This window comes from Fopius arisanus, unplaced genomic scaffold (assembly GCF_000806365.1).
Source record: "Fopius arisanus strain USDA-PBARC FA_bdor unplaced genomic scaffold, ASM80636v1 scaffold00071, whole genome shotgun sequence".
Taxonomy (NCBI): Eukaryota; Metazoa; Arthropoda; class Insecta; order Hymenoptera; family Braconidae; genus Fopius; species Fopius arisanus.
The window spans coordinates 454,216-468,782 of record NW_011887810.1 but is presented as its reverse complement, the minus strand read 5'-3'; the positions used below and the strand labels follow the sequence as shown (position 1 = coordinate 468,782).

The 14,567-nt window shown below is 34.6% G+C and overlaps 2 protein-coding genes across 10 annotated transcripts in view; one reads left to right on the top strand and one right to left on the bottom strand.

Moving 5' to 3' along the window:
• eag (ether a go-go) overlaps window positions 1-14,567 on the top strand; it is a 144,576-nt gene that overhangs the window by 124,839 nt on the left and 5,170 nt on the right. For all 8 annotated transcript variants that reach the window (XR_892457.1, XM_011310014.1, XM_011310012.1 and 5 more), the window contains 4 exons: window positions 1,068-1,353; window positions 2,180-2,543; window positions 7,903-8,018; window positions 14,399-14,547. Coding sequence is in view for 7 of the 8 variants with exons in the window: in XM_011310014.1 (XP_011308316.1) it covers window positions 1,068-1,353; window positions 2,180-2,543; window positions 7,903-8,018; window positions 14,399-14,547 (915 nt within the window). In the remaining variant the exon portion in view is untranslated. The remainder of the gene's footprint in view (window positions 1-1,067; window positions 1,354-2,179; window positions 2,544-7,902; window positions 8,019-14,398; window positions 14,548-14,567) is intronic.
• Window positions 3,433-5,432, bottom strand: LOC105269616 (TLD domain-containing protein 1). Of its 2 annotated transcripts, none has more exons than XM_011310005.1 (3): window positions 5,302-5,432; window positions 5,116-5,193; window positions 3,433-5,017 (listed from the first exon to the last, which is right to left on the bottom strand). In XM_011310005.1, the coding sequence occupies exon 3, from the start codon at window positions 5,015-5,017 to the stop codon at window positions 3,674-3,676; it is 1,344 nt and encodes a 447-aa protein (XP_011308307.1). In that variant the 5' UTR covers window positions 5,116-5,193; window positions 5,302-5,432; the 3' UTR covers window positions 3,433-3,673. The 2 variants fall into 2 exon arrangements, with proteins under 2 accessions (XP_011308307.1, XP_011308309.1); XM_011310007.1 differs by having other exon boundaries at window positions 5,116-5,181.

The following is a 14,567-nucleotide window of genomic DNA, read 5'->3' as shown; positions in this document are numbered from 1 at the left end:
TTTGATATTGTCAACGGTAATGTCTGCACACAGTGAAACAGTTCCGCGGGAAGAGGGGTAAACTGAGAGTATGAACCATACGAAAGTCACCTTTTCGACCCCCCGATCCCTCCCTTTTAGCGAGAAAATAATTAGTGAATACCCCTGTCTGTAACACAAAGTCTGATGGAAGAACCTGACCGCATCAGCTTTGCTAGAAAAGAGCACTAGGATACGCACTCAACATCATTCAAAAAACCTTCGCTCATCTACTGGACAATATGGGGAATATTTTATCAGCGAGAAAAAGGAGGGTACCCGATACAATACGCGAGGAAATTGTGACTGATTTTTGAAAACATCTGAAAAAAAGTTTCCGCCATTACGATTGTATAATATTGACAGCGTTGCACTTACAGCTGAGCCACTTCGGCAAGGTAAATGACGATGAAACAGTGATGGCCGACCACCCCGCTAAATGGGGTGTTGCACGATTAAAACTCGACCGTCACCGCAGTAGTTAATCATACGTCAATGTTTATGAATATTTTCCATACTTCTTTATAATTTAAACCGAAAAGTATCCCATGAGGCTTGTAAATTAATAGAAAAAATTATTTATATTGTAAATGATTTATTTGAATTTTTTCATTTTATTTTCCAACACGGTTTTACGCTGGAGCAGTTAAACATCCTTAAAACTCTTTAGAATAATGGAAAATCTCTCTCCCCTAAGAAAAAGTTGACGCGACCTTTCAGCCGAATTTACCAATAGTATTTTTTAAAAATGTTAATAATAATAATAAAATGAGAAAAACGTCTCTGAAAGTTTCATTCAGATGGGTCCAATATCATATGAAATGCGAACCTTTATTATTTTTCAATAATGTGTTTTTATGGGCTTCTTTGCACAATTATACAATATTTAGAGGTATTATCAAAAAATTCATTATCTTTGGGGAAATCATTAATGAACGAAGCAGCAAGGATCACATAAAAATGAAATTCCTACAATAGTTTTTTTTGTCTTTTATGGTTAAATGAATTTTCTCACTGAATGGTTTGAAAAAACTTGTGTCTCTCACTAGCCTTGCTGTACGCTACAATATTCGGTCATGTCACAACAATAATCCAGCAGATGACGTCTGCGACGGCAAAGTACCATGACATGCTAAATAACGTTCGGGAATTCATGAAACTTCATGAAGTGCCAAAAGCCTTGAGTGAACGCGTCATGGATTACGTTGTGAGCACATGGGCCATGACAAAAGGCCTCGACACCGACAAAGTACTGAATTATTGTCCAAAAGATATGAAAGCCGACATCTGTGTGCATCTTAATCGTAAAGTTTTCAATGAGCATCCTGCTTTCAGGTAAGTTTTTTCATCAGTAACGTTTTCATGTTTTTTACAGCAATTCCAAGTTTTCGACAATAAGAAGTACGAGGTATAATAATCCTCGGCTTATCACTGAATTGCAAAGTTTAATATTAATAACTCATATTTTAATCATTATGACTGATAGAAGAAGATCATACCAACACTTTATTTAATCCAGCTTGAATTTTGTGTAAAATGGTCGTATAAACACCTTTCGGAGGAATACGACATCTCCCCGTTAGAGACGATTTTGAGTGATCTGAATCCAACTGTTGGAGGGTTTTTTTCGCAATTTTTTCAAAGGCGATATTAATTAATTTTCTATTTCTGCAAAAAAGCTGTATGAACGCTCGGTCATCAGAGAATGGTGAATCTACACGGGTGAGAAAATTTGAATAACTTTTTGTCTCACTTTTATTTTTTATTGAAAAGAAAGGGATCGAGATTTGCAATCTGGTAGTCCAAAATAATCTAACACGTAAACCTTTGTTATTGCCTAATAAACAGTTTTTACGACATTACTGGACCATTATCGAAATTTCACGAAGATTGCCTGAAAAAATAAAGAAACATTGTCTCCAAAAATTGATGTCAGATGACTCAAAATGCCCTGAAACGTGAAGATAACGTATTCTCTCGGAAAGTAGTTATACGAGATTTTTGCACAAAATGGAAGTTGAATCTCAAAGTTTGTCTGTACGACCTTTTTGCTCGACACAAGCAAAATGTATCATTTGGATTTTCTCGGCTATTGTAATTTCCTCGGAAACGGAAATTACAGTGGTACTACGTACATAATTGCTATTAATCAATTTCTCAGATTGGCCTCGGACGGGTGTCTACGAGCTTTGGCGATGCACTTTACGATGTCCCACAGCGCACCGGGTGACTTGCTATACCACACAGGTGAGTCAATCGACTCACTCTGTTTTATCGTTACGGGTAGCCTGGAAGTCATCCAAGACGACGAAGTAGTGGCAATCCTTGGCAAAGGGGATGTATTCGGCGACAGCTTTTGGAAAGATTCAGCAGTGGGCCAGAGTGCAGCAAACGTTCGTGCATTGACTTACTGTGATCTCCATACCATCAAACGTGATAGACTGCTGGAAGTTCTCGACTTTTATCAAGCCTTCGCCAACTCGTTTGCAAGAAACCTCGTACTCACATACAACTTGCGACACAGGGTAATGAATCATTCATTAATTCGCCATTTACTATTTCAACATATTCATTTATTTTTTACCTCTTCAAACAGATTTAGAGTTTAGTCTTTCAACCAGTTGAATGGGAACAAGCATTAATAAAATAACTAAGGCATAGTCCTTTTCGTACCCCTTGGACTAATGGAAGTTATAACTCTGTTATTGGAGGTATCAGATAGAAACATATCGCGAAGATCATTTTGCATATTCCTTTAATGAGTGATTTTAATTTAATCTTAATGTAGTTTGAAATATTTACTACTAAAAAGATCCGTTTGACTTTACTTGTCGTCAAAGCCCTTAGGAAAAATTTTCATAGAAAAACATAATGCGTTCGCAAAAACAATTTATTAAATGCGTGTCATTTACCATTCAAATTTAATGAATTTTCCATGGATTTAATTGGAAGATTTGGCAATTTTTCAAGTGATTCATTCATACAAATAACTCGTTCCAAATTACTTCAACCGAATTTTCTCAGTTTGAATTTTCCAACTTTTGTAAAGTTTATTTTTTCCATTAAAGAAAACGAATCGCCTGAAAAAAAATTGGAAAAAATTCCATAGGAATGCAATAGAATTCTGCAATGAATACGCTATGTTTTTCTTATTTTCTTTGTGTGGTTGTGATAAAAATATTGAATAAGTAGCCAAAGAAAGATATAAATCAACAGAAATCAACGTTCTCGGATATTTCAAAAATTATTACGATGCAAAAAGATATACAACGATGTATGTTTCATCGAAAACAAGAATTGCAAAAAATATTCGGATACATTCTCAAGATATTCATCAAATATTTTTAACGAATTCGATTTAGATTAATTTGCTATTGTCACTCCGGAGTGAATTATTTTCATCACAAAGATTGCTTTATCTTCACCATTTATAACCTTTATTATTACTCTTTACATCAAAGTCCATCGTGGTGCAACATTCACGCACAGAGATAGTGAGATGATATTGAACATAGCGGTTTAGAAAATCAGGCCGTTTAAAAATTTATTGATTTATTAATTTCTGTAAAAGAATGAAGATGGAGAAAAAAAAGTGATAAATTTCGAATGGTTTAACGGTTTATATTTTCGATGTGCTGATATGAGCGAAGCTAATCTATTTATCACTCCCTTCTGTTTTATCTCTAAAACCATCACTGTGCATTTTTCGACCAGCAAGTTCCAGCATCACTCGAGACGCAGCATCCTGATCAAGGATTGACTTAGCGTCTCTAGTGCCCTCCTCGATCTCTGGCAAACACCCCACGCCCCACACCTCCAGATGTTTAATCGTAAAATTCTCTTTGCCACTCAATTGAACGTAATTGAGAAAAGTCGTGCAAGATGGACTAGATTTGCCCGTTCCATAATCAGAATCCAACCACAAACCAGGATAATTGAGTTGTCCTCCAATCAAGAGACCATTTGGCATCGTCTGTTGATGTAGATTCAAATACTGATAATGATTGTTGTATCCACTCGATGGGAATGTGAGAATTAGTGGATCTAATTTGAATAGAAAACATGTCTGATTGCCAACGAAATTTGGACTAAGTGACCAATTATCAATGGCAAATGCACCAAAAACGTGATCATCAGTATCTTGTATTATAATAATAGTAGCTCCCTGCATTTGTATACGTCCTAGCATCGTTGAAAAAGATTCCCCGTGAACTTGACTAGAAAACAGAAAACGCCATTCATTCCGTAATTCATGAGGTAGACTGAGATTTAAGAAAAGTACATCACCAAGGCCAAGAATACTCGGAAAATGAGGTATATTTTCGAGACCCTTGCAAACTGGTAGAAGATTTAGGTCGTTGATCCGTGCATTTGTGTTCTTGTCACCTTTCTTTTGAGATATTAAAAAGAGGCACTGGAATACGTGTGATTGAATGGCTTTGAATGTCGCAGACTGACTGTACCAATTTTCAATTTGCTCCGAAGTTAATACATCGCCGTATTTTATTAATTCCTCGCATAGGGATTTTGATCGCATCTGTATTCGTCGAGTATTCACTGTACAACCAATATTACTCCAGCTATTGTGATGAACATTGCCACAATTCTTTTGTAATCTTAGATATGAGTTAATCGTTGCTTGAAGGTACTCTAAAAATGTCGCTGTTGGTATCTCCAATTTTTGTTCTTCATCGCAGTATCCGTGGAATATCAAATTTGTACGTTCCTCAGGACTTCCTCTCACCGCGTAGACATAGAGTTTGCCAAAATTTTCACCGTTTATAGCAGACACCTTCTTGCCAGGCTCATAACAGAGAAAACGCACCACACACTGGAGAAGTCCTTCATCCAGGTGCGTCGACCAATGCTTGAATATATCTTCACGTTTTATTGAACCTGAACTCCGAGACATCGACTTGAAGAGGTTCTCCACAAGGGTCAGCTCATCAGCTGATAAAATATTCGCCGAAGAAGCTGAACGACTTGATCCGTGGCCCATCTTTAAAAGTATCAAGCAATTTATTGTTTTAGCCCCTTCAAAAAACCCATTCTATTTTTATCGAGATAATTGGGCAATCGAGGGAATAAATTCATTACCTTTTCTTATCAACGTCGAGTACGTCGTTAGTTACGTCCGATAATCCATAAACCGGGGGATCCTCTCTACCACATAAGCTTTATAAGTATTATATTAATATTCAATAAGTTCATCTCGCCACACCTCGCTATGAGTGAAATTATCAGTCAAAAAATCAAGTTAATCGTCGAGCCTGGGTTACTTACTTTGCTCAAGGAATTCTTCATATTTCCATTCTTGCCGGATAATTAATCCATTAATTTATTTGAGGTTAAGACTTCATTTACTGATGATTGCTTGAGTTCTACCGAACAACTACCCAGCCGAATAACTACGAACGGGCGCGAGTGTCGACGAGTGGATTTTATACTCTTATCGACTCAATAGAGCAACTTGGCGCACGCGCTCCTCTTTTTCAAATTCTTGCCTCTTCCAACCCTTTCTCAAATTAATTTATCTTTTTTTGTATCGAGCTTCGCGAGTGGTGGAGTATAACTTATTGCCATTCAGCGATAAATATCAGAATGATACTACAATTACGCTGACAATAAAAATTCCGATGAGATATATTTCATTCAAACTTATGTTGAAGTTTTGGATAATTCATATTTTTTACTCATATATTTATACACTCCTAAAAATTCAGGTGAAAATATTCTATTCCCTCAAGATAGTATGTGTACAATCTTTTCCGAAAAATTAAAAATTATTCAAAATCATCTTTAAGAATTTAATCATTGAGAAATTGAATTATACTGTATGATTATAAACTAGCCTGATTTGATTACTTGTTCTAGCTCATATTTTTTTTCATTTTTGCACATAATTGTTGAAATCAAACCAATCTTCAATCCAAAAAGTCTTTCTACGACCTTTTTGCTCAATTCAAACGCTATGTGCTTTCTCGAAAATCTTGAAATTCCCCGATTGTTGACCTAATTGATGCGCAAAAATATATCGTTATTGAGTTTTATTTTTTATTCAACGACTGACAAGTCTCATAGTCATGCGAATATTTGTCTACAATTTTTTTACATCGCTATGAAATTTTTGAAAAGTCAAAAGGTCACGAATTATAGAAGGATAGTAAAACAAAAAACGGTTAAAAGTTCGGAAGGTTGCAGTCATATTGACACAATATAACGCCAAGAATTGAATATGGATGTGACCACACGGAGAGAACAACACTCGAAATTTAAAAAATTACGGAACTTTTACGTAAACCTGAGGCGACCTTGGTTTTTAGGAAAAAGTACTGGAGGCGCCCCAAAAATTTCGGCTCGTTACAGCAATTTTTACGGAAATCCCAGTTTGTTTTTCGAAAAGCAGGGTCATCTCACTATTACGTAAAAGCTCGGCCATTTTTCACGTATTTTTCTCTCCGTGCACTTTCTCATTTCGGAAGTTCGAGATACATTACCATTGTTATGAGGCAGCGTCTAAAACCTTTGAGCATAAGCAAGAAATGGGGTAAAGTGCACGGGAAATATATTGATTTATGTTGCTCCAATTCTTTTTAAGTAATTTTTGGTGTAAAATATAACAGTGCAGGACCAAATTCTTCATTTATTCATTCTAGCAATCTGATCCTTATTAGTCCTCAATGCCACGCTCTCTTATGCATAAATGTGATATGTCATGTCTACCGTGAAGGTTTAGGTTCGACCAAATTTTCAGCATCGTTTGAAAGCTCATTTTCTGGGCTTTCGAATACTTCTGTTTATCATTGTTATCGATTCGATCTTTATTTATGAGCGTTTAAGCATGTGATGATATGAAATCTCTACCTTACAGTTTTGCCATATAGCACATGTCTTTATCGAGTTAATGAACGAATAACCATGACTAGCATATATATCATTTGAAAGCTCATTCTTTTAGCTTTCGATCGACACTCCTTTCATCCATTTTGTTACATCCATTCTGTTCTGAGTTATGCAGCTTTCGAACGCGATCTTTTGTTTAAATTTTATCTTGTTAGCCTGAAATATATAAAAATTTCGGATCAAATTTGTGTTGCGGCAACCACTCGGATGGTTATAAAAAGATCATGGGAAAAAATTACTGAAGGGCGCTAAATCACGATATTGATTGAAAAGGTTTTGTCAAGTTCACAAAAATTTTTTTTTTAATATGCACCATTCCATTGCACCTAGCTGTCACTCAATCCAGTGGAGAGCAATGGTAAGCTGCGCATTTCATTATTATTATTATTATTATTATTATTTGTAGACTTGGTAGATCCATTACAATCATTTAGTGCCTTTCAATAATCTTTCGTGTTTTTTTTTCATTATCTTTTTATGCCCGTTCGAATGGTTGCCGCAACACAAATTTGATCCCAAATTTCAATTTATGTTTGGCAAACCAGATAAAATTGAAACAAAAGATCACATTCGGTACGTAGTTCATGCGGCCTTTAAATCGAAATTTTCCCGATGAATATGGAGACGGAACAGTATAGTAAACTTTAAAGAATATAAAGCATAGCCAAATTTTTGCTGGATAACATCAATACAAAATGCTCTTTGTGATGCTCATCGTGTACATCTTCTGAGTCAAACGAAACGATTTTTTAAATTCGATAATAATCAAAAAATGAAATCAAATATTGTTATTCCTCTGTGCATTTATCAACGCATTACTTATGTGCGGATTCCCACGGAAATACTTACCCCATATACATTGTAAACCATAAGAATTATCATTATTTGATGGATTCTGGAAGAAGGAAAAGAATTTTGTCATTGAGGAATTGAATTATACTGTATGATTATAAACTAGTCTGATTTGATTACTTGTTCTAGCTCATATTTCGAAAAGTAGCAGATGTTCGCAGAGAGAAGGAACTCGCAGAGCGTCGAAAAAATGAGCCACAACTAGATCAAACCCAAGATCACCTCGTCCGAAAGATATTCTCGAGGTGAGCCTGAAAAAAAATCTAGTCATTATCGCTTAAATCTTCACTAAGCCCATAACTAAGAATATACCCAAAACCTGCATCACCAAATCATCATTAATTATTAAGTAATGATAAAAATACTATTGAAACAAGTACCTGTAATTATGGCAATCAACAAGAACGCGATTCGATTACATCGTTGATTACAGATAATTTATTAGACTGAAATAAATGTTTTGGATTAAATTGATATGTTGCACTCATGTGGCTTTACTCCGCTGCATCGATATTATTGGTTTTCCCTAAAAAACCAAAATCTAGGCCATGACCCAACTGTAATCAAATCCAAGAGGTCAAAATCTAGAATAAATAAATAAATATAAATAAGGAATCTGTTGATTGGCGAATGTTGATATGGTGATTGCTTGGCTGGATGTTGTCTACACAAGGTTCAAGACAGACGGAGATTCCCAATTTGGCTCACCTCGACATCTGCCTGATTATCATCCAACGCAGGATTCAGATGAGGAGCTCACGGTCAACGTTCTACCACCCTGGCCAAGTTTTAGGCAATTTCTTTTATTACGTATTTATTTAATCTACATTATTTATTGCCATTTCTTTTCAACTGCTACGTATTTCAGTAATTTTATCGTATTCAAATTATCCATCTATACTAAAATTTACCAAATTTTTAACCCCTTCATTTATTATTGATGATTCATTATTGTTCATCATTCGGCCGATCCTCCCTTTCTCTTTATTTCCTCATCTAAATATTGATTATTCCTCTGTATTAATATTTATTTAGCATTACGGATTATAAATTTATTGTATTTTCTATAGATACCTCATCCCTTTTCTGTTCTTTTTTTGTTGTCCTATTTTGATAATCGTTATTATTCAAACGAAGCAAATATTAACGTGATTTTAACTATGGAATAACTGCGAAGCTTTTTTTTCTCATCATATTGTATACCCCAGCCCTTGAACAAACATTTTGGAAGCGGCGTAAATCCATTTTATTCTTGTTTCCGTTAAAAACTTTCAACATAATCTTGTCGATAATTATAATCTGGGAAATAATTTTTTCACGAAAACCTATCAATGCTTTTTTCCTTTCCTAGAAATGAAATTTTAAATCAGACTGATTATTATCGGCATTTTCATTATTTCAATTGAATGAAATATAACGTTCTAAAATGTTGGAGTCACACAGGGTTATATAAATATATGTATATAATATAGTTTACTTATAAACATATATTTACGAATGCTAGAGTGCTGTAAATTATACGCCTTTAGAAGGATTATGCGCATTTCTATTCAATCAGTCAGTTATATTCCATTACTATGAACTTTATTCCTTCGATACTTATGAAATAGATACGGGGGACGGCTAAAATTAATGGAGCAGTCTAATTTCTAATTAGAATAATGGTATTAAATGAAATATTAAATTTCACATTATTAATGAATTTATTTGTTGAAAATGAGTGCTTTAAGAATAGCATATCATTATGAAAAGATATTTTTCGACGCAAGCAAAATTTTGTTTGACAACGTACCTTTTTTCCAGTATTCCTTATTATCCACGGATATTGGGCAATTAATTAATCGATTTAAATTGATCAAACGAATTGAATTGAGTTGTTTATCATTGGACAGACTTCGATACAACCATCGAGTCTCAGTAAATATCGTCCCACGTCTCAATATTATATGTAAAATGAAGGAAACTATATAGAGCGAATAATATGAGCCACTTCTATTAACTTTCTATTCCCTTTCTCTATTTTTCTATCTTTCTCTCGCTCTATCTTTACCAAATTTTCTACTCCATTATATTCTTAAAAGCCCATTGAAAATTATTGCAAACGGAATATTCAATCATACCTTTTAGTTCCGTTATCAATCACCAATTAATCAATTGGTTATTTCACTTATAGTTTTGTTGATTTTTTTCATCTACACGAACTTACTAATCTTCATTTTCTGCGCTGATGTTCAATAATTAAATGGTTACAAGCCATATTGCGGCGGAGTGCATGATTTATCAACACTCTAGGATTCAAATTTATATTTCTGTCACCTAATATTTTTATATATATATACTTTTCTATATATATATACATTGATGCTGTGATTATTACTTGGTCCAGTCATTCGGAAAGCACGAAAATAATACACCTCGGCAGTAAAAGGATTGCGTGAATTGTGACGAAAATATGGTCAGCAGAAATTTGTGTTTTTATATTCACTAGTTTTGCAGAATCATCTGATGCTATTTTTATATTTTTTTAGAGAACTATTTAAATTTGAAAGGAATTTCATCCTGAATAAATCAACCAAAACATTGTTTTTCTATTTAAATAACTTCAAAGTTTTGAAAAGTTCTAGCGATTAATTATCAAGCAATTGAATCGAAATTGGATTTTTCTAATCTATTATCTCATTTAAGGCTATTGAAATATGCCTTCCCAAAAATAGTTAAACAATTGTCTGCGATCTACGATCGTCAGAGTTTTTCGAAATCGACATTTATTTAGACCTTCCATGACATTGAAAATTTAAACTTGTTCCTCAGTTCGTAAAAAAGCTACTCGTTTTATAATGTGATAAAAGTGAAGAAAATTTCAGATGAAAATGATATTGCAATATTGCCTGACGAAGTAATTGTGCAGTTAAAGCGCAGACGGTGTAATTAGCTGGTCTTTAGCGCTTTAATTCCCCTAGTCTCATTGTCTGACTGTACAGGATAAAGTGTTTTCTGCAATTGAGGTTTTCCCTTGTTCCTGAAGCCTTAATAAATGCTGTATAGGGGTGGTTTCAACGCGTCGAGAGAGCGTACAAACCCCAAAAATTATACGAAAAGCAAAAAAATAATATTCTCAAATTTATTACGTACGCAATCTTTGGCAGCGATTCTGTTGGGCACAGTTCTCTCTATTTATTTTCTCAATTTGATTAGTGATCTTTTTTTTCATGTAAACTAACTATACATTATTGTTCAATTTTTGTAAGTAAAATTTCTCAAGTTTTTTTCTAAGCTCATATTTCGAACTTTCGTTTATCTGATAATCATTTCGAGTCTCCATGTTTAATTTATTGGCTCATACTCTGAATGCAGTTCCCAGAGAAAGTTTTTTTTTCAAAGGATATTCTACAGTTAACACATTCCTCAATTGACACAAGACTTGCAATTATAAAAACAAATAATTTACGATAGAATTCTTCGGCAGAATAGTCTTTTACAGTTATTCAATTATTTTATCAATTACTAAAGTTGGATCAATGCTGCGATGTAGTCCATATGCTGGGGGTCAAAACGTATGCGCTATGAGGTCCACAGATGGAATTCCACGCTTTTATTCATAAATAAATTTATAAATCGACAACTACAGGGCGGAACATTATGAAAAAAATGGAGTTTCAAAAAATTTCGAAAATTGGAGTACATGGTTTTCACCAACAATTCAATTTATTGTTAATAGAAGCCCGATAATTAACGTTTTTTACTCTAATATTTTTTTTTAAGGAAAAATCATTCTTCGCTAAATCTTTCGAAAAATTACTGATCAATGTTTTCGCTAACACACATTTTCAAGTTAGAAAGTGCTTTTGAAGGGACGCTTCACAGCTTTCATCTCCAGTTGTCTTAACTTTTTCTCATTTTTTTTTCTTTTATTTTCGGAAATAGACTCCACCACGATGGGAAGGCGAGGGCACTAGAATTAAATTCTGATAAGAAAATAGTTAATTTATTAATTCAAATTAATAAAAAGATAATTTTTTTCAATAACTAGAATCGTGCAAGCACCTCCGAGTTCAGACTCACTCCAAGACTCACTCTACATATGCATGGTTTAAAGATGACATGATGATTTAAAGATATTTGACCTCGTGGAGCAAAATAGATAATATCTGATTTGAAGAATACAATGCCTTCATTTAACCCTGTTCCAAAGGCATGAAAAAACTTGCATCTTTAAGCACCTCTAACACAAACCTATATATCATTATTATTTTGAAAATATGCAGGCGTTAATTTTGTCATTAAAATTTTTTTTTTCATGTTGTCCCTCCATAATAATAATCTCAACAATAATTTATCATTCATAACAAATATTCTTGAATCTTATTTTGACTTCCGACTTTTCGCAATCATTGCAGTCAACATTTTCAGGGCTGAGAGTTCCGAGTGAGGACGCGGATATGTGGCAATGGTAATGATGGTGCTGATATATCATCTTTAGGTGGTAATGCGGGCAATAAGTCAAGAGGGGGGTAAGTTCAGCTAATCAAATGTTTTAGCGGATCAGCTTATCAATTAAAATACTCAAAGAACGGCTTTCCAAATAGAGTTTACTTGATATCCTCTGTCTTGTTGAAGTTATCGACATTTTTTGGATTTCCAAGCCTTCACAACATTTATTTTCGAAATATCCCTGAAACCTGGTCAACATTTTCGCCTTATTATAGTGGATAGAATGTTCAGTATCTATCCAATGTTTAGCCAGTGCAAAATCCTCCGAATGATCGTCTTTGGTACGCCATTAGTATTCATTGATCCGTGTAGTAACTTCTCCATGAAAAGATTTCTCCTGGTAAAACTCTGAAAACACCTAATGTTGACCATTCCTTCCCTATGTTGCCCGTTCCTTACCTACGGGACGTATGAGCAGAGTGCTCGGCAAGCACGATATCAGAACGATCTTCCAACCCCCAAAGAAAATTGGAAAGAGTACCTTTGAGTAAACCAGGTGTGTACGAGATCCTCTGTAAACGCGCAAAAGTGTACATTGGAAAAACCGAGAAAAGGATCAATACACGGTTGAAGGAACACCACCGGAGTTCCAAATATCGTTACTTGGAGCACTCTGCCCTAGCTGAACAGTCGATGAATACTGGATATTACCTCGACGATATACTACGATATACTATGCTTCGCAAGAAAATATCGTAAAAACTTGGAGATCGCCAAAACTCCGAATGACCTCAACAGGGACAGCGAATACCAAGTGAGGCCTATTTGGAAAACTGTTCGTTTACTTTTTATTTCACCAGCTGCTCATTTAAAACATCTGATTGGCTCAGCTCACCCCCTCTTACTTTTATTTCAACTACTAATGGTTAAGGACAATCCCCGCATATCGGACCTCAGAATCGGAGCTCTCACTCCTGAAAATGGAGAGTGTAATGTGCGTGAAATGTTGGCGCAATGCTGACAATAAAAACGGCATCCATCCGAAAACCACTAAAATTTAAAATAATTCTAACCCCTTAACGCAAAAAAGAAATATCATTTCTGAAATAGTTAGGAATGTTCATCTTGGCGATAACAAGAAATCGCCATCAGAATGAAGAGATGACTAAATGAATCGTATCATTAAAGTATGGAGGTGAAGGTGAACTATTGACCTTTTTTCCGCTGCAATTCACGCAAAGTATTTACCCTCATTACCTTAATATTATTCTTCATTTTATTTCCAACTCATTAATGTAATCTTTCGAATGACCAATTAATTGTATATTAATATCTCGATTTGGTATGTGCGAGTGTGAGATTGCAAATTCATGGACATTTTCTAAAGAACTTTTTCAACCCTCAAAAATAAATTCTTAAACATTGTCAGTGTATCAAGTGTCATGAACCGATTATGAAATTTGCTTATCGTATTGATCGATTATTCGCCTTGGATCTCACATTGTTCATACTTGACTAATTTTCCGTATGTCAATCACACGGACTGTATCACAAAATCGAGCAAAAAAAAACAAAAATATCTTTTTTACTTTTCCCGTAGGCACACCAAAGTAGGTTGCTCGTGAACACCGCTGGAGCTGTAACCCTTTATAGCCTCTGTAGCCAATTTTGTAAAAAATTAATGTAAGAAATGCCAGTGAACAATAAAAATGAAAAACTATCAACTCAGCGAACATTTTATTCATATTAGAACGTAAATCATTAGTGAAAACAAGAGAGGTATAATGAAAAAATATAAACTAACCAAAAGAACTCATTTCCAGAAATCGCTTAGAATTTGTGGTAGATGACTGAATTTTCCTGAATAATATATACATAGTCATATTTATATTCGCTTTTCTCCACTCCGCAACTAAAATTAATTGAAATAATTTACACTCGTTCAAATGTGAATAAAATATTTCAAGAGCTTCACATGCTTCACATAAACATTCGTCGGAGTTAATGCGAAAAATGTCAAGCTCTCATTTAAAGAAGTGAAAAAGATGAGGAATATTTTCTAATCCACATAGTGTTCGGCCTTTTGAACTAACACTCCTCAAGATGAAAATCTCATAAATAAAAGACCTCTTTGTGGTAGACGATGTTAAGCCGTGATTAAAACGTCACTTCTTGTATCATCGCCTTGGAACAGGTTCCGGAGGGAGAGACACCCCACAGATGTAGAGAAGGGTGATACCAAAGATGGAAAGGATGGAGAGATCTCCCACTCGAGGAAACCATCATCTGGAGATGCAGAGACCGTTATTCGACCAAGAGCCAGCAAATGGGGTCGTCTTCTTGGTAATTATTCCTATTTCCAT